This window comes from Passer montanus, unplaced genomic scaffold, assembly GCF_014805655.1.
Source record: "Passer montanus isolate IOZ18808 unplaced genomic scaffold, ASM1480565v1 scaffold10, whole genome shotgun sequence".
NCBI classification, from domain to species: domain Eukaryota; kingdom Metazoa; phylum Chordata; class Aves; order Passeriformes; family Passeridae; genus Passer; species Passer montanus.
The window spans coordinates 26342209-26369984 of NW_024356505.1; the positions used below are offsets into that span (position 1 = coordinate 26342209).

The 27776-nt window shown below is 41.6% G+C and overlaps 2 protein-coding genes across 2 annotated transcripts in view; both read left to right on the forward strand.

Annotated features, from left to right (window-relative positions):
- Positions 1 to 1693: 1693 nt before the first annotated feature.
- COMMD3 (COMM domain containing 3) lies at positions 1694 to 22307 on the forward strand. Its single transcript, XM_039705606.1, has 10 exons — positions 1694 to 1849; positions 2256 to 2411; positions 18972 to 19245; positions 19448 to 19922; positions 20017 to 20080; positions 20170 to 20204; positions 20516 to 20576; positions 20662 to 20718; positions 20818 to 20877; positions 21931 to 22307. The coding sequence occupies exons 1-10, from the start codon at positions 1694 to 1696 to the stop codon at positions 21988 to 21990; spliced, it is 1398 nt and encodes a 465-aa protein (XP_039561540.1). The 3' UTR covers positions 21991 to 22307.
- A 782-nt stretch (positions 22308 to 23089) lies between these two features.
- The window catches only part of LOC120502765 (polycomb complex protein BMI-1), a 10248-nt gene continuing 5561 nt past the window's right edge, over positions 23090 to 27776 (forward strand). The window contains exon 1 of the mRNA XM_039710522.1: positions 23090 to 23560. The gene's annotated coding sequence lies outside the window, so the exon portion shown is untranslated. The remainder of the gene's footprint in view (positions 23561 to 27776) is intronic.

Here is a 27776-nt window from a genome sequence, read left to right on the forward strand (position 1 = left end):
AAATTACCATGGAAATGTAAGTTTTGATCATTTTGATATTAGATAAGTGGACAGTCACAACTGTGAAAAATAATTCTGTGTCTAGCATTTAGCTTAGTTTTGAAAATTAAATTCTGTAAATACATATTAAGATATTACTCATAAGGATTTTTAAATAACAAATCTTAGCAACACATGGCATAAGCGTATGTATAAAATGTGATAGAAGTTAGATGCATGTCTAGTTTGGAGCAGATACAACTATGGCTACATCTTCCTCACTGATGATTTGTGGTTTCGGTTCAAAGATTTGCACATGAGTTTCCTGCACATGGATTTCCTGACATTTTCAGGATCTGGCCTTACAAACACTCAAGTAACTTTCTTCAGAGTTACAGTCCAGCTCTGCTCCAAAGCTTCTCATCTGAGCCAAGCTGCTTTACACGTTTGCCGAATGAAGCCCCCGGTACTGACACGGCTACACGTGGCTAAATGAGATCTGGCTGCCAATTTCACAATGTGGTATTCTGTATCAGACAAAGCAACAAAGGAAAGGTGACTTGTTCCCCTGTGTGAGCTGTAAATACCAACCATCACACCACTTAATAGGTTTATTTTATTAATAGCATATATTTAAAGACTTCAATGCAAGTTTCTTTTGAACGATGAAAGGCTGGCAAATTCTTAAAAGATAATAATCAGCAGTGCAGCAGTTCTTTGATGGTCTGTAATTACCCAACTGTCCACTATTTGAATGACAGCAGCAAACTACCACTCACTGTTAGTTTATTTTTATTTATAACTTGTACTTTAGGTAAGAATCCATTAATTACAAGCAAAACAAATTGCTTACTCAAAACACTTCCCACAGAGGCTATTTTTTTCACATGCACTAATCTAGCTGAGATATACATGACATTTTAAATGGAGGTTAAACTGATGTAAATAAATGCAATTATTTAAAAGCAAACAGGAATCAGTCACATTTATTTCTGTGCAGGATTACTGTACTTTCTCCCCTAGTGACCAAGCACTGAACCACAGGAATTCTGGAAGGCTGAGGATTTTAAAACTTCCTGCCAACATGAATTTTGAGGCTATACCACCGTACCCTTTATTTTAATTTTATGTGATTTGCCTTAGGTGGCATCTTGTGTAATTGTTTTTCAAATAGAACCACTAAGCTGGAGGCACAGCAAAGGGTTTGGATTTCACACACTTTTGTGCTTTGCTCATGAAAAAGGTGCAGATGAGCCGTGCACGTGGAGCTGCTGGTCCCTGCTGGGAACACGTCCTGGCAGCCACCACCACAGGACTGCCCTGGCTGAGCTGCACCCCGGCCAGCCTGCAGTGCCACCAGCACCCACCCACCAGGCCACGATGGCCATCCTGAGAGCTTGGCCTTCAGCCAGCTCCAGAGCACACCCCAGGCATCCCCATGGGGGCCACAGCACCAGGGCTCCTTCCCACTCCTCCACCAGGCACCATCCATCCCACCTGGCCACCAGTGAGTAATGCAAAACAAGTTCCCCTGGTCTAAGGCCAGGGTCACTTCAAAGGCAATGAGCAACCCAAGAGACATGACAGAACTGACAGCTGTAATCTCGCCACCTTTTATAAGGGATTTAAATTTCAGAAGTGAGTTTGTACAGTTTTGGTGTGCTTTTCTCACACTCTGAGCTGTGTTAGCTTCACTGTTGTGCAGCAGCCCTCAATGAAGCTCTTTGAGACAAAGAAGAGTGAGAAATCACTGTACACCCACAGCAACTCTGAGGAGCCACCCAATTTCTGTGCTGCAGGCACTGGGAAGCCCAATCCTGGTTCTGACAAAGACAACACAAAGGGGATTTTGCCACCAGTATCAATGGCAGTGAGATCCAGCTGCCCACAGCAGCAAGATTCCATAAATCAGTTATGTGGTATGATAAAGACTCAGCAACACAATGATCTTATTGTAGTCAGGAGGCACAAAAGAAATCCCACCCAATTTAATGCACCAAAGCATTTCAGCCAATTTTTGCCTTTTGCCATGGCAGAGGTTTTCCGAAAATTATTTTAAATAATATATAAATATGAGTTCCAAAATGTCGGTTTTGCATCCTGCCAATTTCAGCTAACGTGCCATGTAAGGCACAATGGATAACCTCATAAAATCTAATCAATAAAATCAAAGCATGCAGCTGAACAATTAGCCTTCCACGAGCGCTTTGACGATGGTTGTTTCAAACTACACCAGTTAGGGGTAATTGCAAGAGGGTCAATCTTTCTACAATCAGACCAATGTAGGGACATGGAAGGCTGTTCTTGCTGCTTCTGTGTCACTGGAGAAGCATGAACTCGACCCTGACGTGTTCTTGCTCCATTGCAGAGGTTTTCCAGAAGCTCTCTCTCACCAGACTGGATCTCACACGCATTTTCGGCAGTGTTACTGGGTAAGGAGCAGTCACAGGCATAGTCTGACCCATATAATCCATTAACCCAACCAGAGATCAATTCCTGGGAGAAGTCTATCCCATTTTTTAAGAATGGCTTTGTCGCCAGCATTGTAAATCTAGCAATAAACTGTTGCGAAACTCAATCCTCTCTCACACTTAAAGGGCTTTGCAGAAAATGGATCTTGAGGAATAGGGAGATGCAGGAATATTTTTCTGCAAGTATTTCAAAGAGGAGTTTTTCTACCTGGGACTAAAAACATTTTTGTATTTTTGACTATTTCAGTAACTAGTACATTTTTAGAATGTTATTTTTATCATTATTTCAATAAACCATAGCTTTGTATTGTCAATTCCAAAAAACACAGGCAGGAGTATCTTTGTCAGAGTTCCATATTATCATCAGACATACATATTTATAACTCTCCATTTCCTAGAATGCTCCACATAAATAGATGCTCAGTGCTTGTCATGTAACATGTCTTGCAGAGAGTAAGAACAAAAGAAAAACAACAAAGACACAATACCAAAAATAATTTTTAAAAATCTGAGCTGAAAACATAAAAGAGAAATGCTCAGGCATTCACTGGTAACAACCACACATTTGAAGCCAGTGTGACTGAGCTATGTTTTCCTTTCCTCATACTTATGGATGTGATTGATGTCATGTGAATGGGAAGAAGTTTATTTAAATCTAATAAAATTCTTTTTGTAAGTGTATTTTATACTGACAGACTAGCTCAAAACCCAGTCACCTTTACCTGCACTATAAAGTTCCAGCCTACAGGAACTCCAGTGACAAGCTAACCTTAATTTCTTCGCTTCAGCCACATGAACCTGGCCAGGGTCATGAACAGCTACATGCAGCCTGTCATATGGCACAAGGGTCAGTATCTACTAATTCCAGTGGCTACTGTTACAATATTCAACCATCAAAAGTTTCAGATCAGAAGTTGAAAGTTTGAGACATTTATGAGTGAGAACAGAGGGACCTAATTTAAAGCGTGTGTGACCTTAATATAGCATTTGGGGGTTCAGAATGTTCTTATGTACTTTGTCTAATACTGCAGTTTTACAATACTCCCTTGCTTCCAGTCGTAAAACCTTATCTGTAAATTCTGTAAAGATGTCTGAGAAAAGCAAATTTACGTTGACTATGTGAACCAGTAACAGGCAAATAGTTTTTTTTATGCAAAGACAGAATAAAAAGAACATGCATCTAACCCTTAATTCCAGACGTAAGTCGGCATTTTTCACAGATGTGTACATTTTTCAGAAAGTGCTATAAATCAGAATGATTCTGTACTTGTCAATGATAACTCCGTTAATGTAAAATAATCTTATAGCAGGACACCAGAATAATCTATCTTAATCAAAGACAGATTTATATCCATACAGTCCAGTTATTCACAGACTGTAACAAACCATATAAAAATGTAGATCTGACATCAGTGTAAGTCTTGCATACACAATTGACTTCTTCGTGTATTGCATAAAATGAAAAACTAACACCTACTCCTGCTCCCACTGAAATCAGGGACACATTCCCATTTACATCACTGCCATTTGGATGAGAGATCAACACTAATGTCCAGCTTTTGAAAATTTCTTAAGACTGGGTATCACATGTATTTGAATGACTCTGATTGTTCCACAACTTACTGGAAATATATATTTTTTTTCTTTGCAATTAGCCCAAAGAATTAAAACAAAATTCAGAAAAGGATGGACATGCACAATATTTTCCATAATTCTATCCATACCTTTTTCCATAATTACAGCTTAGATTACATGAAACCAACTCAGAAGCCTGGCTCATCTAAGCAATTTCTTGAGGAAATTACTTAATAAATGGCAGTATGAAATAGAAATAGGAGATCTGTAGGCTGAGACATATTTAATTTTCTCTGGTGGGAATTAGTATGTTGTGGATGAACAATATTTGGAGCAAAATCTTTCTTTATTTAATCATGTGTACTCTTTCTGAAGCCAAAAGCCAGTGCATCTACAACAATTTAACTGCAAAAATCATGTAATCAAACATGACCAAAGCCACAGTCCTTATCCAACCACAATATCCATTATTGACACGATGACTTTGCCATGGCTGGTTCTCAGCCATGTTTCAACAGTTTTTTTAATAAAAGCCTTAATAGATGAACTGACAATGGAATCATTAAAGAAACACATAAACATATTTTTAACAGTATGCAAAAGTTTAATGTAGACATATTAATTACCTGGTTTGTGTATCAATGTCAGTGAAATTTCACAACAAAAGGTAGGTAAAGTCAAGAGCAATCTGAACTTTTTAAATGGATTCTTGTTCAGATAAAAACAGTTACATTTTATTCAAAGTATAAAAAAAACACAATAAAGTTTTAGTGAGACAGAGCAGTGCAATAACTCAAGAAAATTAATGCCATGAGCAGTTTTTCTTCTCTTTTTGATGGCAATGGTCAACAAAATAAATGAAGAACAACAAAAGAGAATCAATGCAAAGGCCTAGAGAGTAACTCCAATATTTTTAACTATTAATTTTGTTCTCGGTGTCAAAGGCAATGACAGTAAGCATTGAATAAATACAAAACTTCTTTGGGATTGCTATTTTTTTCAAGATGAAAAATGCACTGGCTTGGAATGTTTATTTGAACCAGCTGTAGGGTATTACTATAGAGAGTCAGGAAGTTAATATATTCTTTGGAAGTCCAGTATCATAACATGTTATTCTAGCAGGCACAGGGAATGAACAGAGGACGTGCAATGGGACTTGGCAGCCCACGCACAGACACTGCAGATGCTCCTGTGCTCCAGCTACACAGCAGCTATAAGTTACCAGCACCATGTCTTGCTGCTAATTAGTAGAGTGACTGGTGAAAGAGGCAGAATCAGAATTAATACCTACATTTCCTAGCAGACATCATGGGACCGATCCTCTCTGAACTTTACAGAACAAAATCTTCTGGCTGAGACCTATCATGCAACAGGATCAGGCTCATAACACATTACACTTTTTTTTCATTTATTATAGTGCTTTATTCTGGGCATTTGTGTCCTGTGGTTTATATAACCATGTCCTCATTGTTATAGTCCTAGCAATACAGCAACATATTGTGATAAGAAGGGCTGGAAAATCAAAGGTATTGCTATTCTGCCAAAAGTTTCCATGGCAAGCTGAGTGTTGTAGAGATGGAAGGGTATATATTCAGATATTCCAGTTAAGAACAGTCATGAAACCTGTTTATATTCTGAATCTCTCTCATAAAACCATTAAATGTGAAATCCTTCATAACACTACAATCAATCTCTCTGCAACCATTTAATGGCTATGTTGAGGCAAATCAAATTATTCTCATAATCAGGGATAAAATCCAACATACTTTGCAATCTATCAAGTAGAAGATCTCTTACAATTAGTATCTAAAGATTGTAGTGGGTTGACCCTGGCTGGATGCCAGTTCCCCACCCACTCTATCACTCTCCTCCTCAGCTGGACAGGGGAGGGGAATATAGCAAAAGATTCATGGATTGAGATAAGGACATGGAGAGACCAGTCACCAGTTACCACCATGGGCAAAACAGACTTGACTTGGGGAAATTAGTTTAATTTATTACCAAGCAAGTCAGAGCAGGGTAATGAGAAAATAAAAGCTAAATCTTAAAATACCTTCTCCCCACCCTTCCATTCTTCCCAGGCTTAGCTTCACTCCCCATTTTCTCTACCTCCTTCCCCCAGCACAGGGGCATAGAGAATGGAGGCTGTGGTCAATCCATCATGTTTTCTTTGCTGGTCCTTTCTCCTCAGGAGAAGAACTCACACTCCTCCCCTGCTCCAGCGCGGGGTTTCTCCTATGGGAGACAGTCCTTACTAATTTCTCCAGCTAAGCCTTTCTCGTGGGCTGCAGTTCTTCCCAAGCATCTAGAGCATGGTCTCTTCCCCAAGGCACCGTCCTTCAGGAATCAGCTGCCTCACTGTGGATCCCTGTGGGCTCACAGGTCCTGCCAGCTAAACCTGCTCCAGTGGGGAGTTCTCTCTCACAGGGCCACAGGTCCTGGAAGGAGCCTGATCCAGACTGGGCATCTGAGAAGGTCACAGCCTCCTCTGGACACTCCCCTGCTCCGGCGTGGGGACCTCTGCGGGCTGCAAGGGGATCTCTGCTCCACCTTGGACCAGGGAAGCCTTCACCACAGGCTCCAAGGGAATCTCTGCTCCCACACCTGGAGCTCCTTCTCCACTTCTTTCTCCACTGATCTTGGTGTCTGCAGAGTTGTTTCTCTCACTCCTCTCTCCATGTGAAGCCTCACAGGATTTCTTTCCCCTTCTTCAGTTTGTTATCCCAGAGGCTCGACCACCATCACCCATGGGCTTGGTCCTGGCCAAGACCAGGAGCTGGCTGGCATTGGTTCTGTTGGACATGGAGAAAGCTTCTGGCATCTTCTCAAAGAAACCCTCCATAGCCCTCTCACTACAAAAACCTGTCCAAGCAAACCCAACACAAAGATTAACTGCTGTGTTTCAGATTATTAATTGTATTATATGAAGTGTAAAGGAAGTAATTTAAAGTTAGAGCTGAATTTCAAAGCTAGATGTATACTTTTATGGAAAGATGATGTAGGAATGCAAACTATGACACCACAACAACTAGAAATAATAGGGTAAAAGTCACCATAACAGATGTTTTGACTTTGTCTGCATTCCCTTACTCTAGCTAATGTTGTCACAATATTCTAGTTGCCTAAATATGGATTATTGCTATCAGTCGTATCCCATCATCCTTAGGCAACTTTCCCAAAAAGGGGAAAGGGAATTTTCTTTGAGTGACAGATGCAGAATAGTGACAGATGCAGAATGCACTATTTTTTATCCTCTGTCTGCTATGTAAGATACAATGTGGAACAGTTCTGGAATACCTCTTCATTGTAAACAAGGACAAAAGCCTCTTCCACAAAGTACCTCTGTTACCTAACATTTTTACCTCAAGAGAGCAATAGAGACATTAAAAATTCACTGAAATTTCAGAATGCGTAAAGAATCTGTCTGAATTTATTTATGCTTAAAAATGGGTTATGCTCTAAGCTACTATATCTCCACTTCCTTTAATTTACAGAAACTATTTGTTTTCCAAAATATAAACAGAGACATATAATAGTTTAGTTATTTAAAGCAGTCTAACCAATAAATGGGACACCTACATAGATCCCAACAGGGTGTTATCAGATTGTGCTAGCAGATGCTTTGGCTGATAACATTAGTCTAATACAGTCCTGTAAATAACAGAATAAGTGAACAAGTACTCTGGAATGTGCTTACAATTGCTACCTGATATTACCTACCTGATATAAGAACACTGCATAAGTTAATCAAGTATTTTAATATATTCACATATTATTTAAAAACTGGACTAGATAACAGCCCAGACAATACAGGATATTCTACCAGAATAATACAGGAATTCCACTAGATAATACAGCATATTCTAAATTCTGCCTTTTTTTTTTTTTTTTTTCAGTACTACAATGTAGGGTAGTACACGATAATATCTCAGCCTAAATAATTGGGTTACTGCCATAAAATGCATGCTGGTCCCCACTTCTATGTACAAAATACTTCTGGCAATCTTCTGGTGCGATGTGGCACAGTGATGCTAGTGATGTGAGTGGATGGTGGGAAGCCCAGAGCAGGACTCTACCTCAAGCCTGAGCAGCATGGCTTGCCCAGCCCAACCAGCTCCGTAACTTCCACGCAGTGAACAACTTTCAGCACTGAGAAGTTCCAACGCTAGCAAAGCTATCCCCAGCTGCTCCTGGGCTGCTCCTTCAATGCCAGCATTCTCCCCTTCTCCTCTGACTCTCATTCCTCACAGCCACATCCAAAATATCTTGGACTTGCTGCCAAATGGTGGTTTCCAGTTTTACCCTGCCTTAAGAGAACCAGGAGAGATCAGACAAATCCTAATATTGACTGGGAGGGTTTTGCACTTAGGCTCAGGCCACTGGCTGGGAAATGAAGGTCACAGTGAAACAGGGCAGGGGGAAAAGGTTTCTGACAGCTTTCCCTGACACTGGGAGAACTCCACAGATGAATGCACTCTTTTCAGTCTCATCATACAGCATGAGAGAGAAAATCCTACCACAGAACCTCCCAGGGTTTCCAGCCTCTCCGATGGGCTTTGCCTCAGAGAGGACGCCTTGACAGGAACAGATGTGATAACAAATGACCTTTAGATTTGCACCCTGAGAGCTGTTGACTGTTTCCTGAAAGCTGTTCATCCTCCTGAGCTCCTGGTTTCAGTTTGGAAACCTTGAGATCCTGCCATACAGCTAGAAAGGGTCAACAACCAGAAATAGAAAAATAGAGTGCAAGATACAAAGAAAGCGGGGACAAAACCAGAGTACATGTATATTTAAAGATTCTTCCTTTGCTTATAAAGATAAAAATCATAAATCTAAATGCAATGCCAAATCTCAGCATCATCTTCTTCCCCAAATCAAAGAAAAAATTCTGAGATCACACAAAAGGCTATCCAATGATAACATAATAAAAAAATTGATGCAAAGCTATTTAATTTTCATTCCAGTTCAAATGAAACCAAATGTATCATATTAGATAACACAATATTTATATATTTCTGTGAGAGTACTTAGATTTGCTATGCAATGCACAAAACTGTCTTTCCCAATAACAGCTTACAGGGTAAATGGAGCACACCTCGAGATGTCCAGAGGAGAGGCTGCACAGGCAGATGTGTGTCCACAAGCATGAGAGAGGAAGATGGGAGATAGTTTATTTGTTCCTCTTTAACTTCACCAAGAAAGTGAAAAATTTCTCAGCACTGACTTGAAAATCTCCTTGAAATCAAGACTATGACCATATCCCATAACTGACAGGGAGCAAAATCACATTTCACTCATATGCCCACTTAGGTTTCTGTAGAGGATTTCAGGCTGTCTCCACTGAGTCTTGGGTGGCAGGGGGGGAGGCTGAAAGAATAACAGCACACTGGCATTCCATTTTTAAGGCAAGTTCAGGAAAAACCTGGCCCTGCTAATACAATGATATGCTACGTCTCATTCATTGCCTGTGAGAGGCAGGGAAGACAAAAAGGGGAGGGGTAAGCAAGAGACGGAATGAGAAAGCAGAAACAAAGATGCAGCGTTGGGAGACAAAATGAACGGAGGGATGACATGGGGGACGTGCACAGGATGCCTCTTCTCACATTTGTTAAAACTAAACACACACACAAACTATAAAGCTGAAATGAAAAGCACAGGCAAGCTTATTTGGTTTAATCCTTTCAAGCAGTGAAATTATTTTCTCTGTGATTTTTCCCTGTCAGTTCCTGTCATTTCCTTGCAATGCCTTCTCCTTTCTCACTTGTCTTTTCTCCTTTTCCTTTCCAATGCCATCTTGCTTTGTTCCTTTTTCTGTGCTTCTGTCTGCTTCTTTCTCCCTCTTCCTTTTTTCTCTTGCTCTCCCTTGTCTTTTTGTCTTGCTCTTGCTCTCCCATGTGTTCTCTGAGCACATGAAGAACGTGAACACAAATAGTTAAAAAGCTTTTTTTTTTCCTGATGCTCCCTTTCTATCCCCATGTGGTTTTGACTGTTGTAGCTCTGTTAGGTTTTAAAAGCACATGGGGAACCCACTTGTAGTCCCATGTGTTTTAGAACTATCTACAGTAGCACACTGCAGGAAAAACATGTGGGAAGGGAATGTGTCAGAAAAGTTTCTTGTACTCCCTCCAACACGTGGGCCACATTTAACAAGGTCAAGGGACAAGTGTGGCTCACAGGCATTCGTTTGACCGGTATGATAAAAAAGGATCACACATTCTACTTTCTTTTACCTGCACACACTCTGCAGTTAATCACTCACCCAAATACAGCTTATGGAGTTGCAATTGATCTACTTTTATTTTTAGGCGAGATGATCGGCTTAACATATTTTAGGAAGAGATTATTATATAATTTTTCCTGATTTGATGATTCCAAGATAATGAAGTATATAAATGTAACAGAAGGAAATCTTTTTTCTTTCCTTTGTCTTCCCTCCTGCATGAGAGCATCATGCACGCTGTGATCGAGCAGACAAGGGTCTGCCTGTTAAGCTGGCTGCCTGTTCCTAAGGCAGATAATCTCTGCTGAGAGTTCCTTCTAAACTTTCCTGATACAACACCAAATTCACACAAAATGTCTGTGAACTGTTGGTTCATGTTATGCACATTTTGACACCTTTCAGCTGGCTTTCACAGATTTTCAAAGCACCTGTTCCAATACAACCTGTCTTTTTGGCAGCAAGCACTACCAGTAAACCCCTGATTTTCTTTCCTCTGTTGCTTAACCATTTCTAACAACGTACTTGTCAAAGAAACATAATTAAGTGAAAGAAGGCAAATGCTGTCCAGCTCTCATAGATACTGGACCACAGTTCCTGCAGGGGAAAAAAATGGGTTTGCATTGTTAGAGGCGAACTAAACTGTTCTTCCCTGTCACTCATTTCTTAGAGGAAAGGTCCAGCTCACTTGCAAGTGGGCTGCTTGCCATGTGAGCAGATGGGCACGGGGTTTGACAGCCAAGAAATGATGGATCAAATTTTGAAATTTGTTGCTCCGTCTCCACTCTAGTAGTTCCTAATTGGCCTCAATGGAACTTTATTGCTGTAAAAATGGTATAATGGCAACAACATTTGCCTGAACAAACACACATCCCATGTAGGTGCTGCGAGCAGACTTCCTGGCTGACAGAGTCAGAACGAATATCTGCCACGCCGTCAGTGAATATCTGCCACAAGCTGACGTAGCTCTCTAAGGTTAACATCTTCCTGGGTGAGCATACAGTGAAATTCAAGGCAGCTTCTAATGCTTATTTTGAAAGGAGGTCTAAGATGCAGTATTTTGTCTGCAAAGATTCTTTTAAGAAACATAACCATATAAACAAAGAGTTTACTTGTGTTTTATAATAAGCATAAAGCAAGAGGAGGGGAAAGGTTTTTTCAGTGATGCACTGTAAGTAATACATTATCTAAAATTGTTGTCACCTGTATAAAAAATATAATATATATTATTAATTATTATAATAATTGTAATTAGTATTAATAATTATATTTCTTATATAATTTTTAGTATCTTTCTTATAGTCTATATAATAAACGTAATTCAGGATTTTATATAGAAAATTGACCAAAATTAAATTATATTTGACTGCTACTAAGAAATTAAGTTTGCCTTTAGAAAAACATTGTTTCCCAGATTTTCAAGAGCTGCTATGGCAGTATACATTCACCTCAAATTCCTGTGTACTCAGTGAAAACATAGAATGTGAAAATAACACAGATTTATCATTGGTTTCATTGATGGACTTATATAGTTCTGGCTTTTATCATCAGTATTTTGAATTATTACTGATTAAGTGTTATTTAACCTACAAAATAGAGGCTTCTTAAATTTCTTCATATTGGTTTTTCATAGCTGTGTAATTTTAACTCTTTCTGTTGTCATTTTAACTGTATCAGCACTGTATTTATTAACTACTTCCAGCAGATGTGAGACAGGATCTTAACATTTTGTTTATACTGTAATTGGAATTTCTTGTCTTGTGCCACTTTCTTCTCTACATTTTGACAGGTTACTGATGGATTTGCAAAAATAGTTGAATTCTATGACTGCATAAATAACAAGTGATTATTATTATTATAATTAGTGTTATCTTTAGAAATTACATTGTATTTTTAATAAAATTGCAGATACAGAAAATATTATAAAAATCTTTATAAGCACCTACACAATACATTTCATTAATTTTTTCAAGGAAAAGAAAGCAATTTCCCAGGGTCTCTTCCAATTTTTCTCCACCACCTTAGGCCCAGTGCTATTTGGTATGGGCAGATTAGGGTAGCTGATGATTCCTATTGATTTAAATGTCGTGCTAGGAAGCCTAAATCCCCAAGAGCAATAGAATCTCCCCTATCACTATCCTACTGCTTATTGACCTAATTCAGTAACCAACCATCAGGGTTTTCTCTCACAACAAATAAATCTTGCATGAAACAGAGAGTACATGGACACTCATAGTTCTCAGTGGTGTTGCCAGCACAATAAATTTGGAGTCACCAAAGCATTCACCTTCGTTTTCTCAGCGTGATCATAATGTCATTTGCCATTTAAAACGAGCAGAAACCACAACTGTATTTTTAAGAGCAAAACTCTTTCCACAGCCTGAGGTAAACTTGATGTCGTGTAAATGATGCAGACAATCCAGCATGTGTAAAATAGCACGTACTTCAATGCTTTGATCAGCCCGTAAGTTACTGCTGCAGCATCTGCTGAACAGGTTTAATGGTTGGAGCATCACAGCCACTAATTGAGATACTTAGTCCCAGTGTTTACTGCTCAAAATTCTGATAACTCCTACATTTTCATTAATCGAGCCAAAGAAATGGAGAATGAACCAGGGTTTGCTGTGTTAATCTGGGTCTCGCAGGGTCGTCATTTCAACTAGAACTTTTAACTTGGAACTCTGCAGATGCCTCTGTGTCTGAATTCACTCTTGGAGATTTTACTGAGTTGAATAACACATTTGTTTATACATAAAAGCCAGGATTCTAAACTATGTGATTCTCTAAAACGTGGCTGTTACAAGATACAAAATATGTGCAGCGAGAGAACACAAAAAACACACTACAAATATTTTAAAAAAAATTTAAAAGGAAAAAACGCAAACCACATCATACTACTTTGATAGGCAGATCTGTTTCAGAGGAGAGGCCTCATTCTGCTCCCAGTAAAGTTAATTAGAGCAACAGCAAGATCCTAAATTACTAGTCCTCTCATCAATATCAAGTTAAGCTTTTATCAATGTAATTTGAAGCAGCATTAAAAGCAATAGTGCTAATTTATAATTGTTGATATTATCAAAGCAAGATCCTTTGCAACCATACATAACTGTGCCAGATTTTTATCACACTATAAAGGTTAACATAAGTGTTACAAGAAACATCAATGAGCTACGTACACTACGTTTGCTTTTGGTTAGATAAGTATGCTTTGTAGTAGTTGATATTCCCTCTAGATAATGGATTTGGGCCAGATTCTCTGCTGACACAATGCAATATAAGTAATTTGAAGGCAGATATGCTGATTCACACTAGCTGCAGATCTAGCCCTAATATATTTAGATGTAATAAACCATTTTAAGTAAGTCAGTTTCCTAACTATTACTCAGCCATTCCTCACTGTTGCCAAAAGGAAACTGTGAATGCCAAGGTCTGCAGGACTTTATTTATCAAAGCTTCTTTTAAGGCATCTATCATTTTGGCATGCAAGCCTGCTTTATGACCAGAATCAAACACTTTCTTGAAACAGAAGGTCTAATCCTGGCAAAAAAATGCCATATAGTTCTTGTTCTTGCTGTAATATTACAACATCTGTTTCATCGAGGTTTTTATAAAAACTGGTTATTACATTAGCAGAATTAGATACTTTTGCTGCTTGATATTGTGGAACTGTATTAAGAGAATTTAAAATGTTGTATCAAGTACCTCTAAATACTGGATTAACGATATCTCACTGTCTGTATTTCTTCTTTTATCTAATTTGATAGGAAACTAAGAAAATCACATTTCTGTTTGTTATATAAATACAAAATCATTTTACATAGCAAAATTAGCTGCTATGCTAAATAACATTTTAGTGTAGTGACATTAAACATCTGGAGACAAAGAGTACCTGAGCCCCACAGCTTAATTTTCCTTTGAGGTTTATCTATTTTTACGTACATTTCCTGGATGTCAGCTTATAGTAATTACTCTTCTACACACATCTCTAGCACTAATGTGACAGACTGTGAATGCTTCTTGACAATGGAACATAATATCCTCCTTACAGGTTTCCACCAGCAAGGCTACAATCTTACCATCACGTGTATAAACATGCAAAAAGCCTTACTTTAAACATTAACAAATTTCAATTATACTTGGCTTACTGTTAAAATTCACATACAGATTAGACTTTTCTCAATAAATCTACAAAATAAAGCAAGAAATAAAGATCTTTGAGTACAATGTGTGACATCTGTATCTGAGAGCTGCCTCAACTTTGAAGCATTTGTAAATTATGTCAGATCATTTGAAAAGTAGAAAATATTTTCATTTCAAGACCTGCTTTCAATAAGTGTTGCTTACAAAGACAGAATACCAATAAAATAACTAAAAAGCAGGTCCTAGTATTTTTGGGAATATGACAAACTGTTCGTCTGTGACACAGGACTAGACATGGAATGACAACAGTAATTCCAGCAAAGCAGCAGGAATGTTTGTATTTCTCATCTGGCATTAAAAGCAGCATGCTCTATGTAGGCCTCATTTGTAAACCTCCACGAATTTCATCAAAGACATCACAGTTTTATCCAGAGAAAGAGCAAACATGTTCTGAGCTACTTAGCTTTATTTCTCTGTGAAAGAAAAAGAAAGAAAGAAAGAGAATGACTGAAAATTCAGTAAATACAGGACTTCCATTTAATTAGAAGGACTTCAAAATAAATCAAAACACATAAAACAACAAAGCTGCTACCCTGGAGGATGCACTGTACATCACAGTGACTCTGGCTCACATCCACAGATTTTTACATTCTTTTATTACTCAGTTTTTTGCATGATCTTGGACATAAAGTATGCAAATTATCCCTGTGATTTTTTTTTAATTTGGCAAGAAATTATAAAACATAAATTCAAATAAATTTTTAGAGTTTTGATTTGTGTTTTAATAAAATAAGGGGGTAATGGAACTTTTATAATATGTAAGATTTTCCTGAACTGTAAGAAATCAGAGGAACTATAATGTTTTAAGCAGTGGTACTTCTCTGGTTGCCTCTATTCCTGAGTATTTAAATAAGGACTGAAATATCAACAGCTTAAAAGTAAAATTAAAATATGAAAGCTCTAGATTTTTTCCTATTTTTTTCCTACAGCCTAGTAATATCTGGCTTTTTTCATGTATGAAGGGAAAATCAGAAGACTTTAAGTTTTGACAAATATAAGATAAAAGCAAGTTGAATAAAGCTAATCAAAAGGTAAATAGATAAGACCTACTTGTTTTTTAATAAATTAATCTCATTCGACTCCAAAACTACTACCTAGTAGAAAAAATGGTTTTCATGTTAAATAGACCAAAAAAGATTAAATACCTGGTATAAAATGTATTCAACTACTATAGGTTTTACCTTACCAAAATAAATCAAGTGCTTTCACATATTTAAATAAAAAGCTAGGGTCCTTAACTGTTAATCAGAACTATTTGTAAGCAAACAAAGCATGTTTTATTGAATAGTCCTTGTGTCTAGACAAACAATGCATTTATTGAAATTAATACATACCAAAAATTTCTGAAAGCAAATATTTTCTTTTTAATAAGTGACAAGTACTGCATTTTCAGCAGATGTGAGGACTGCCTACAATAATCATACCAATTAAATAATTCACATAATTGCCTGGTTCAAGGCAGTATTTTATTTAATATACTGCATTTTACTGCCTGTGATTATGAGAGAAATTTTCCTGGACTTTCTGGCATATGCAGACTCCTTTTCTTTATTCCTATGATCCTGTCAGTTACTGGTTTATGGATATCACACTGTCTCTAAAGATATTAATCCAGCAAGAAATAATTTTTGTAGAAAATACTAACTTATTTTTACTGTTTTGATCTGCTTAAAATATTTTATTCAGAAAAATATATTTTATAAGAAAGAAGGCTTGATACTGACTTAAAAGAAAATTCAAGGGGCATTCTATTAATGTGTGGAAGAAATTCTTGGAATTCAGTAATAATTTGGCAGAAAACTGGTGTTAGAATATCATCTTCTGTTACTGTCTTTTAACTCTATGAAGAGCAATACACAGATTCAAAAATGTTAATCTGAGACTTTTCAGGAATACTTATGCCAGTGTTTAAATTTTATGAATTAGTCCTCTGGAGATGCTAATGATTTCCCTTCATTTTGAACAGCTGAACTATTTTGTTCTAAGTAACAAAGCTCAAGCTGTAAAAATTACTACCTGGCATGGGCTGAGGTAGTCTGTTTCCCTGATTAATTATTATTCAATATTTATGCATTTCCTTCATAATTTCTTTATTCAATATACAGTTTAGATTTCTCTAGGTAATTTTAATGAACAGCTCTTTAAAATGTGTATGTGCTCTAAACAATTAGTAAAATCTCAGAGCAATCTTCCCATCTGAATCCATCTCATTACTTTCTTGGAGGGAAAAAGAAAGAAAAAACGTCAAGCTGAGAGACTGGGCAGAGGACTTGATAATATAAATTTTGTGATGAAATCGTGATGAGAGTTACATGTACTACATAATCTTACAATGACTCTTTAGCAGTTGTTTCACCTTTAAAGCTAGATGTTAATTTATAGATTTTAATATGCTATAAATGATAATGGGATGTTGAAGAAGAAATTTCTGTAATGTGCAATCATACCCTGTGTGTTCATTTTAATATATTTTAGGTGACAACCCTTTTTTAAAGCCCTGGTCTCTTTACCTTTGTAATTCTACAGCTCAGAACTCTGTCCTCTCCTCCATGTTATGTTTTTTCTTCACCTCCATTTCATGCTGGCTTTTCTTAGGTATCACATCTATATCTGACAACCATACCAAAAAAAGACAGAAAGCCTTATTTTGTCAGCCCACCTGGCTGTCACCACCACTTTCTTGTTTCTAGGGGAAAAAAAAAATTAAAAAATATTGGGGCTTCTGTCTGCCAGACTCTGAAGCTTGCAGTTTTAAAATTCTGTGGTATTAATTTTTATATATCAGGCCAGAGACAGCATTTCAGATTGTATTCCAAAATATTCCATGCTCATTCTGCACAGTATCATGAGGCCTAATATTGTACATGGGAGTTAGAACTGAGAGCCTGATCCTGCAGCCAGTATGATTTTCCTCTTTACCTTAATTTGGGCACAATTCAGACCTAGGTATATAAATGTGTGTTTTTATAACACAGTGGCCAGACAACTCACAAGAGGCAGGAAACTGGAGGCAGAATCTTTTGATAGCCTGCATCCATACTGAAGGAGATGCATGCACTGGCTGGGTTTGCAAAAAATGTTAATCAATTCATATCACAAAAATATTAAAATCACAAAAAAAAAAAAGAAAAGAAAATAAGTTGATGGGTGATCTCAAATGTAGCATGATTCAAATAAACACAAAAAGGTGTTGTGGTGAGATTGATAAAGTCTAATCTTGCCATCTGTGCTAGGACAAAGCTGGAAGTGGCCTCCAGAGCTGGACCAAGCATTTAGATGCCGGATTGTAATTAGTAAGATTGATGGATACAAAATTACAAATAACTTTTTGGTTAAACCAGCTACCAGTCAATTACCACAAAAGTTCAGAAGAAATTAAATGTTTTGGTCATTTTGACTTGTATAGATATTATTTTAGAATAATGAATCTGCCAAAGGCCTTCAGCTTTTACTCATATTTTTTAGGCTGAGTAGCTTTCAGCATTGCATTTCCCTTTAAGAAATGTGCTGCAGAAATGTTTGTTCAATAAGGACTGCCAAGGAACACAGTAACATTCTTGACCATTCAGAATAGACACACACAAAGAAAAAAATGCGATCTGAAACATTTTCTGTACATGAACTCCAAAGGTCATTTACATCATGATTGTAACATTCATGTAACACACTAAGGCCTTTACCTTTTTTGACTACAGCAGTACTGATTTGGTCCTTAGCTGAGATATAACCACACAATATTGCATTGCTTACTTTTAAGTTACTTAAGTAAACTTTAGTATTTTTGAGGATTATGGCAATGTTTCCACACTTAAAGAACAAAATGCTAACATAAGCGGTTAATACCTCGTGAAGCATTTATTAGATTTTCATGGAAATGTTTTCAGACAGCAGTTGCACACCTTCCCTAAATCACCACAAAAGGCTGTTTTGGCTATATTTGTAACTAATTTTTGTGTATCAAAATGTAAATATCAAAGCCTTTTGCCAAAATACAACAGCAATCCTGGCTAGAAAATTACTCTAGGAAAAAAAAGGAATTAGTTCAGTAGTAAGTTCAAGTTGCAGCTGGCCATAACCACAGGTAAAAATCATGGTTTGATACTCAAATCTGTAACTGTGGGGAGAGGGGGGAATATCTGATGATACACATAGGTGTTTCAGAAGCAAAATAACATTCTTTCCTGGAAGAGTGGCTAAGCATTGGAACAGGCTCCCCAGGGAGGTGATGGAGCCACCATCCCAGGAAATGTCAAAAAACCCGAGTGGATCGTGGCGCTCCGCTGTGCTTGGGTGGGTACGCTGCTATCCAGGCGAGGGCTGGGCTTGACGATCCTGGACGCCTTTTCCAGCCTCGATGGCTCTGATTCTCCGCAACTAAGGAATAAGGCTCTGCTCCTGAGGATCTGAGGTTGCCGGCAAGACATTTTGGGGCTGTAAAGCTTCACACCAACACATGCACGCCAGGCGTCTACCGAGACACGAGCGCTTCAGAGATTTCGGGAGACACGAGCACCTTTAAGATTCACTAGGAGCTAATCACACCCCAAAACGCGGCCCCGCGGCGCATCTCCCACGAAAACAGCACCGCAAGGGGCGGCACTCGGGACACGCGCGGAGAGGACGGCGGCGGAGCTGGGTGGGGCAGGGGAGCGGGGGGAGGCGCGGACCGGTGGCACCGGCACCAGTGGCACCGGTGGCACCCTGCGCGGGGTGTCACCGCTCACGCTCGCCGCTCGGTAGAGCTCCGAGCTGTCCGGAGAAGGGGCGCGGGCCGGGCGGGGCCCCGCGCGTTGGTGCCCGCGGGTGCGCTGGGCTGGGCTGGGCAGGCGGTGCTGCCCCGCTGCCGCCCCGCGGGGCTTCCGCGCGTGGACACGTCCTGAGGGTGCGCGGCCGGGCAATTAATCTGGCGGCGTTAATGAGTGCTCCGCGGACGGAGGGAGCCGCCGGCGCCGGGCGGTCCCGCTGCCCCTCCGGGCCGGTGTCCCCGCATTAAGGCGCTGCTGAGGATCGCGGACGGGGCTCGCGGAGGAAATTGAGGTTTTCCTTCTTTCTTCTTCTTTTTTTTTTTTTCCCCTCCTTTTTTTTTTCCCTTTTTATTTTTTTCTGCTGGGAAGGGGATGCGGAGGCGGCGGGCGCGCAGCCCCGCCCGCCTGGCACGGCTGGCCCCGGCCGGCGCTGCAGCCCTCACCTTCCCCTCCGCCTCCTCGCACCTTGCCTGCTTGTCTGTCCTTTCGCTCTCAAACACCACATGTGTTTCATTTTGACGTTTTTGTGGGAAAGATAGCGTTCAAAGGGCGAGCAGCAGCCTTTGGCACCGTGTGCTGGGGCTTGGCAAATAAGTGTGTCATCAGTAATTCATTTATTTTAGACGATCCAGACCTGAAAGATATTGACCCTACAGTATTAAAACATTGCCATGCTGCGGCTGCAACGTGTATTCTGGAGGCAGGGAAGCAGAAAGCTGACATATCTGCTATAAGGTACTCATACTTGGAAGCTGCACGAGGTTGTTACTGAAAAGTGTACTGCTGAGTTAATCTTAACAGAAGACTAATAAATTCTTTTTCCCTGTAGCACGTGCCTAGAAGACTGCAAACTGGATAAAGAGAGAATAGAACAATTTTGCACCGAATATCAGGTTTTTAAACCAACTTTAGCATATTAATTTTTCTTCTTTCATAGGAATTTATTGAACCTAGTAATTTTATTTTTTTTCTCTTGCTTCAGAAAAACAAGGATGCATTGGAAATCCTATTGGGAAGGTAGGTCAGTCACTCAGCAGAGATATGGTTTCAATTGTAGTTAGTTTGAAACTGTCCTGGAAGACACTTCTGCATACTTTAGGTGATTAAAGTAAGTAATATTGTAACATTAAAAAATAAAGTGCATTTTAAACAAACTCTAGAAAACAGCTATTGAAACTTTTCTTCATTTGGAATTCTGCTCTAAAATAACCTTTTAGAACTTCCCAAGAAGCATTACCAGAATCATGAAAAGTTCTTTATTGATGGACAGCTTGAGAAAATGACCTTTTCTTTTAGCACAGAGGACTTGTAACTGTTGTGTCTTTCAGCATAGGCAGATCTCCTCTCCATATAACTGATGTGTCTTGGCGCTTGGAATATCAGATCAAGGTAATTTTAGCAGATCAAGGTGTTTCTTTAGACTGTTTTAATGCTGAGACCTGGCTTTTTTACATGTTCTTTGTTTTTAATTTAGAACAATCAACTTCATAAAACTTACCAGCCTTCCTATTTGGTGACCTTAAACGTAGAGGTACTGTACTCCCAGCACCCTCAAAGGAAAAAATGCAATTTTAAGATATTTTTGAAATACAGTAGACATTGCTGTTTCTTTGCTTTTTTTCCCCTTCAGAACAGTGATTCAGGATCACACCCAGATGTTAGTTTTAGTTGTACAATGGACCAATTACAGGTACTTGTTTCCTTCATCTTTCTGTGCTTAGCCCCAGTTGTGGATGTCCATGTCTTTAACAAATTGCCAATCAAAATGAATCAATCATATACACTATTATTTTTTTAAAAATCCAATACTGGGAGGGTAAGAGAATTTTCCATAAAAGTTATCCAAGTGTATTTTTACTGTCTTTTCAAATAAAGTTGGAAAGTAACTGAATTTAGTTGCGTGGGGAGTGTTTTACATACGTGCATAAATATTTTGTCTGTGTTCATAACTGTAATCCATATGTATATGTGGGAGGAAACTCATCATTTTCTGAAACTCTGGTTTCCCGTGCTTCAGAGAAATGATTAAAGAAGCTGGTTCAGTGATTTAAATGTGTCATGATTAAAAATAGAGAAGGAACTGAAGGCTCTTCAGTGGTGTTAATGACATGTAAGAAATGTCCTGAAACAAACGTTGATCTTTGTTTAGCGATTTAAATGTGTAACTGAACAATGGAGGTATTGTAATGCTTGGAAGTGACCAAACTCTGGAGGATCGGGAAGAGGGCTTGGTGGGAGAGAAAAGCAAGATACTAGAACTTAAGGTTTACACCTCCTCTTTATAAGTGTGTCTCAAAAGCTGTCCTTTTGTCAGTAATGAGTGTTTCTAGTCTGTTTGCTGGCATAGTAAACCTGATGTGCTTTGGCTGGAGAATGGTCCTAGTACAAAATTGCACTCAAAATATTTTCAATGTTTTAGAAATCCATGTAGTGCTTCAAAGCCAGAAGCAAATGTCAGCATTAGCCATCGTGGCAATACCAATAAAATCTACGTGTAAATAATAATTATCTATTTTGGGAGAAAATACATTTTAAAAAGTGTTTCCCTTCAGTTTCCACTTTTCTGACTACATTGTAAAATACAGAGCTATTTAATTATTTGCTTGCATTGTTCATCAGTTGCAACACTTCTTTGTACTACAAGGTGCTGGTTTCACATGAGTCTCTGTTTAAAAAAATAATCTGTTCTTCTAGCTGACCTTTAAAAAATATGCTTATTCTAAGACTCTATTTCATCTCTTAGGACTTAGTGGGAAAGCTAAAAGATGCTGCAAAAAGTCTAGAACGAGCGACTCAGATGTGATTGAAGGAAGGTGTCAGCCTGCTGAAGCACTCTCCTTCCTAAGTGTCTCCTAAATGACAAATGTCTTTCATCTCTTGATGCAAACCGGGGTTTTTTTAAGTCCTTGGATGTGAATTAAGTGAATTTTTTACGTCTGCACTGGGTATTCCCTTCTCATGTAGTTGGTTTTTTTTGGTGTTTTTTTTTTTTTATTAACTCCTGTTAAATATTTGCTGAACTGTCGTGTCATCAAAGTATTCCTTCTATCCTATTTTGTATATTTTTACAACTGTCACTGCTTATTTTTCTCTGTGATCTAATAAAGGTTTATTCGCGCCTGTTGTGCAATTTCTATGGATGAATTAGCTGTACCTAAAAGTAAGATGCTAAATGTTAGATCAGCTCAGCGAGGCAAAAGCGCCTTCTTCCCGTGCCGCGGCTGCGGCGCGTTCGCTGAATCGCCCGCCGCGCTTTGTCACTTCCAGCCGCTCTTACATCTCTCCTACGAGGAAAAGTCGGAGCCCGGCGCGGGGGGCAGGAAAGGACTCGGTTGAATCTCGTGGAGGCGGCGGAAAGCCGGCAGAGTCCGCGGGAAGGAGCGGAGCGGGGCGGCGGCGGCGGCTGGACGGCGCGGCCGCTGCCAGCACCTCCCGCTCGCCGGGGCAGCGCCGCTCTCCGCCCGCAGGTGCGGAGCGGCTCCGAGGCGCGGTCCGGCCGCACCTGCCGCCGAGGGAGAGCGGCCCCGCGGAGGCTGCGCGGCGGCGGCCGGTCCCGGACAGCGGAGCGGGGCTTTTTCCTCTCCGCTCCTCAGCGCCCGAGCGGCGGGCGGCGTCTTGTCCCCGCCGGAGGCGAGCACCGCGAGGTGCACCCCGCTCCCTCCGTCCCGCCCGCGGGCTGTGGGGACACCGCGGCTCCCCGCCACAGCCGCTCCCGCCGCCGCTCGATTGGGTCACGGGGAGGCTGCCGGGCCCCGGCGGCAGCGCCGCTAATTCCCAGGCCGCCCTTAAGGAATGAGGCGCCCCACGTGACGCTGGCGGGGCGGGCGAACTCCGAGCCATTTTGGGGACGGTGTCAGTTTCCACTGTGTGCCTTCAGCGTTGCATTCTTCCCTCCTCCGCCCTCCGCCCGCCCTCCTTCCCTCCCCGGGTCCCCGCCACCAACTATGAAATAACAACAACAATAATACTCGTAATAATAACAATAATAATAAAAGAAGGAACGCGAGAGAGGCCGCGAGGCGGAGCGGGGGGCAGAGGGAGAGACAATGGGCTGGTGGAGAGAGGACCCATCCGGACCGGGGAGCCTGTGCGCTCGCCGCGCCTGAGCCGCCCGGGCGGCCAACTCGGAGGGAGCGGAGAGCGAGGGAGCGAGCGAGAAGGGCCCGCGAGGAGCGGAGGAGACCCGGGCGTTCTGTAACTAAAATGAGCGGAGCGCAGCGGCGGCGGCGGCAATAAGCTTATTGCAATTGACAGCGTCTGCAGTTCATTTCAAGATGGCCGCTTGGCTCACATTCATTTTCTGCTGAACGACTTTTAACTTTCATTGTCTTTTTTGGCCGCTCCGATCATCACCAACCGGCTCCGTTTTCCGGGTACGTATGAAGCGAGGTGTCGCCTTACCGAGGGCGGGGGGCGAAGGGGGCTCGGCGGCGGTTTTCGGCCGGTTTGGGGGCTGCAAAGGGGCGCCTAGGTGTCCCCCGAGCTCTCCGTATGGGAAAAGCGCTGACAGGCTGCTCTAGCCACACACACACATACAGACACGCAGCAGCAGCAGCCTGTGCACTCGCTCGCGTTACGCACCCACATTTGCAAATTTTAGTTCCTTTCTTTCTCCAGACGCCCCCTAAAACCTTTCTGTGCACATGGCCCCCGAGGAGAATATTTATATTTCCCGACCCTGCTGCCAGCCCGGCCCGAGCGCCCTTTGTTTAAAGGCAGATTTTGATTAAACAGGGACGTTCGTGAAATCTGGAGCTGCCTGGGTCAAGTGATTTCAGTCCTCCCCGAAAGAAATGTGTCTGGGGGGGGTTAAAATGTCAGATAATGCACCCATTTTATAGAGACGGAGCCAGTGGGGGGTAGCGATCCTCCTGGGGGGGTTGTTAGGCGCCGGGGCACCCAGCAGAAAATGTTATTAACTTAAGTTGGACAAGTACTTCTGTGAAATTGGATGGGTTGTAAGATGGCGGTTCCCAGTTGTTTCCAATGTCTCCTCTTACATTTCTGCTCTAAATGCTGAACTTTAGGGGTTTTTGCCTACTGGGAGAGGCAAGGGGTGGTCAACGGCGAGGAATAACTTTTTTGGGGGGTAAGGGAAGCACTTTTTATGCGGTCTTGGGGAGCTGGGGCGAGCGGTTTGCTGGAGCCTTTGGAGCAAAGGTGATGTGTCTGCGGGACGCGGAGGGGGGGTGGTGTGTGTGAATTTCTTTTCTCTGGTTGGTATTTTTTTTTTTACCCTGAGCCCGGGAAGGGTAAATTTACATGAAATCCTTTGTCAGAACTTAAAGATGTCACGAGTGGGCTCCTCGTGCTGCTTATGGGCAGCACTTGAAAGTTGCTGGTGTGATGTTTTTATAATTGAATGGCCTTGGCAATATATAAAGCGGGATGTTTCTGTGTGTCTGCTGTAAACATTTGCAAATAATCAGGTGAAAATAAGCAGGAAAAAAATCGCATTTCCATAAAAGTGAGGCAGTAACTTTTCAGCCTCTAAAAACTTTGATTCACTCCTCCACTCTCCAGGAAAGTCGAAGAAAACCTGGGCATGTGTGCCCATTTGCAAGCTTGTCGCTAAAAGAATTTTTTTGCGTAGTCTGTAGTGGTGAGAGCAGCTTCTGTAATGGGACTGTCCCTAAGACCAGGGACGTTCAGTAGAGTCCAGTAAAACTACTTTGAGTGACTCTGTGCAGCCCGTCCTGGGAACTGAGACTTGTGTTGCACTTTGCCAGAGACACGAAGTCTTGACCTACCTGGTCGCTTAGATATTACAAAATAAACATTTTACTGTATTTTTAAAAGTAGATAGATTGTGTCCTACGCCTAGTCCCAGGGAGGCGATTTAAGAGCCTGGGGTCCCTTGGCACTCTGTTGCCAATATTGAGGTCCTCTCTCGCTGTAGCGAGTTGCGCAGAGATACTTGAGGTTCGTGTGCCTCCTCTGAAAGAACTACTGTCCTCTCCTTTAAAACATATGCGGCCATTCTTGACCGAAAGAGTAATAACAGGCTCGGTAGTACAAGTGGCTCTGGCTGATAATGGGTGAAGATGTAGAATGAAGGCTGCTTTATTCCTGATGAGAGTTTTCCGAGAGGAGATGGGTACAAAGTACACAAACCTACCCGAGCGATGCTTCTGTTTTTTTATGTATGTATTTTCTGTTAGAGACCTGTCGAGCAGGGTTTGATAGCTTATTGCCTTTATGGATTTTTAATAATGTAGCTGATTCTTAGCAGGAGAATGCACTTCTGTTTTTCTTCATTTTGACATAACTTGTTTAAGGCCTCTGTATAATCGGTTGGCTGGCAGTGTTTACTTGTAGCAGGTATTATCCACATATATTTTACGTTTAGTTGTTCCATGTGTCAGTGTGTAAATATATATTGTCCTGGCTAAGAGGCTGTTTGTATTTCTGTGGAGTGTTGGCATTCACCGTGAGATCAGCAGAGGCAGAAAAAAACATCTGAAAGGGTTTCCCTCGTACCAAGATATTAAACTCAGGCTGATGTAGTAAAATGTGCTGCGTTCATGTTACATCCCCGCAGGCACAGACACGCGTGTGCCTTTGCGGGTGGCTTTTGGGGAGAAATGAAGTGCCTAGTTCAGCTCGCTGGGGAAAATCACTGATTTTCAAGATAGCTCATAGCACGTTGAAAATGTGCTAACTTTGGGCAATAAATAATCCGCATTTAGGGGTTGCTTCGACAAAACAGGTTTCACGGTTGAATTTAATCCCCCTCCATTTAGGAAGGGGCTTCGCCTGCGTGAAATAAACGCGTTAATGTCTTGAAAGGTTTGTCCCAGTCTGTCAGGGCTGGGAAGGAATTCTCGGTCAGCCGACTTGTGTGACCTCGGTCACTGCTGGGGTTTTTTTTTTTTTTTTTGGTTTAGATATTTATAAATTATAAGGTAGTGACTTGAACAAATAAAACACAGAACCGTGAAAGCTGTCCATGTGTAAGTACCCAAAGGGACTCCAGAGCCGCCGGCTTCAGGGCGCTGGGTTCTTCAGAGAGGCGTGCAGAAACTCCGTCTCTGCCTTTTCTGGGAAAAGCAAAACCTCGGTATCAGTTTAAAAGGAAGAAGCGGAGGGTCAGGGACCCTGGAAGCGACATTTAAACCGCAGTACAATGCAGCGGGGGTCTTGCTTTCCCGCACGGTGCTGGGAACAGCTTTGGGGACCTGGTCTGGCTTGGTGCTTCTGGAACTTTGCTTTTCTTTGTGCTGGCCGGCTGTGGTTTGGTGTTGGGGAGTTTTATCTGCTGTTCACTCAAGGGTTCTCCTGCAGCAACAAGAGAAGTTTCCTGGTCGGGGTCGCTCGTTGGCGCTGTGCACACTTCTGACGAATGTTGTACCCCTGTCCTGGTCAGTTTTGCTGACGTTCAAAGCTTTTAGAAACCTCACTGTGTTGTCATTTTTTTTTTCCCTTTTTTTTTTTTCCCCTCCCGCTGCCTAACATTGAGGTTTGCGAGTGCCTGCTCGCATGTTGAGCATTCGGTGCTGCGGTGAGAGGTGGCTCGCAAGCTCTGCCTCGGGAGGAGAGGGGACCGAGGGCAGGAGTTGGTGTGCTGGGAGCACTGACCTGGGGAAATTAATAGCTTGGAGTGGAGCAACGTTGTTACATTACATTTTTCAGGATCTGGTTGACAGAAAATAATTTACTCTGCAATTGACGTGGCTGACAGGGATTTTTCCCTGTGTGTGCTTTTCCCTTTATCTGTTATTCCCTCTCATTTTAAACAGTGTGTATGCATCCAGCGTTGGTGCCAGTGCGTGCGATGGGGTTTGATGGGTTTCAGACTATGAAAATGACATTTGTTTTTCACTCTTGTCTCCGCATTGTGTTGACAAGGTGTTGATTTAGCTTTAGGAATGATCTGGTCACATGGTCCTTCGCATGTTGTCACTAATGTACCGTTTAAAGTCGGTTTGGGCTTTTCGCCCCTTCTCTGTGTGCTTTATTGCTGAAAAGGGGGGTTACTTAAGTATCCGGAGACTTGTTTTCTCCCGTCCAAGCACCTTACTCTGGTGATGCAAATCTCTTTACACCTTTTACAAAACTTTGCACCGCGCTTGCCTCGTCCGCGGGATGATTTTCAAACAAGCGTCAAAAGGTGGGAGAAGGAAAGAAAGAGGGAAAAAGAGTTGGGGGTGAGAGAAAGGTAGGAAGGAGGAAAGTGAGGAAAAGAGGGAAGGAGGGAGCGGGGATGCCGGCGCGGAGGAGCGGGAGCTGGGGCTCGGCACCCCACTGGCGGCGCGGGGGGCTCGGTCCCCGGGAGCGCGGCGCGGTTCTGCTCGTCGGAGGGAGGGAGCGGAGGGGGAGAGGAGCTATCTCAGACCAGCTCCTCGCACCGAGTCGACGTGGAGAGAGGCCCCTGAGAGGATCCGAAATGGCCGAGGCTCGGGAGGAGCCTCTGGCACTGGCCTCCGCCAGGCTGAGACCCCAAAGCGCGGGGCCGCCCCCGCCGGCCGGGCTGCCCCGCACCGCGCCCGGGCACCTCCGGCTGTGCCACCCGACCCCGCCCGGGCCGCTCCCGCCCTCCCCCTCCCCTCCCTTCGCAGCCGGGCTCCCAGACCCCCGCGGGCTCCTTGG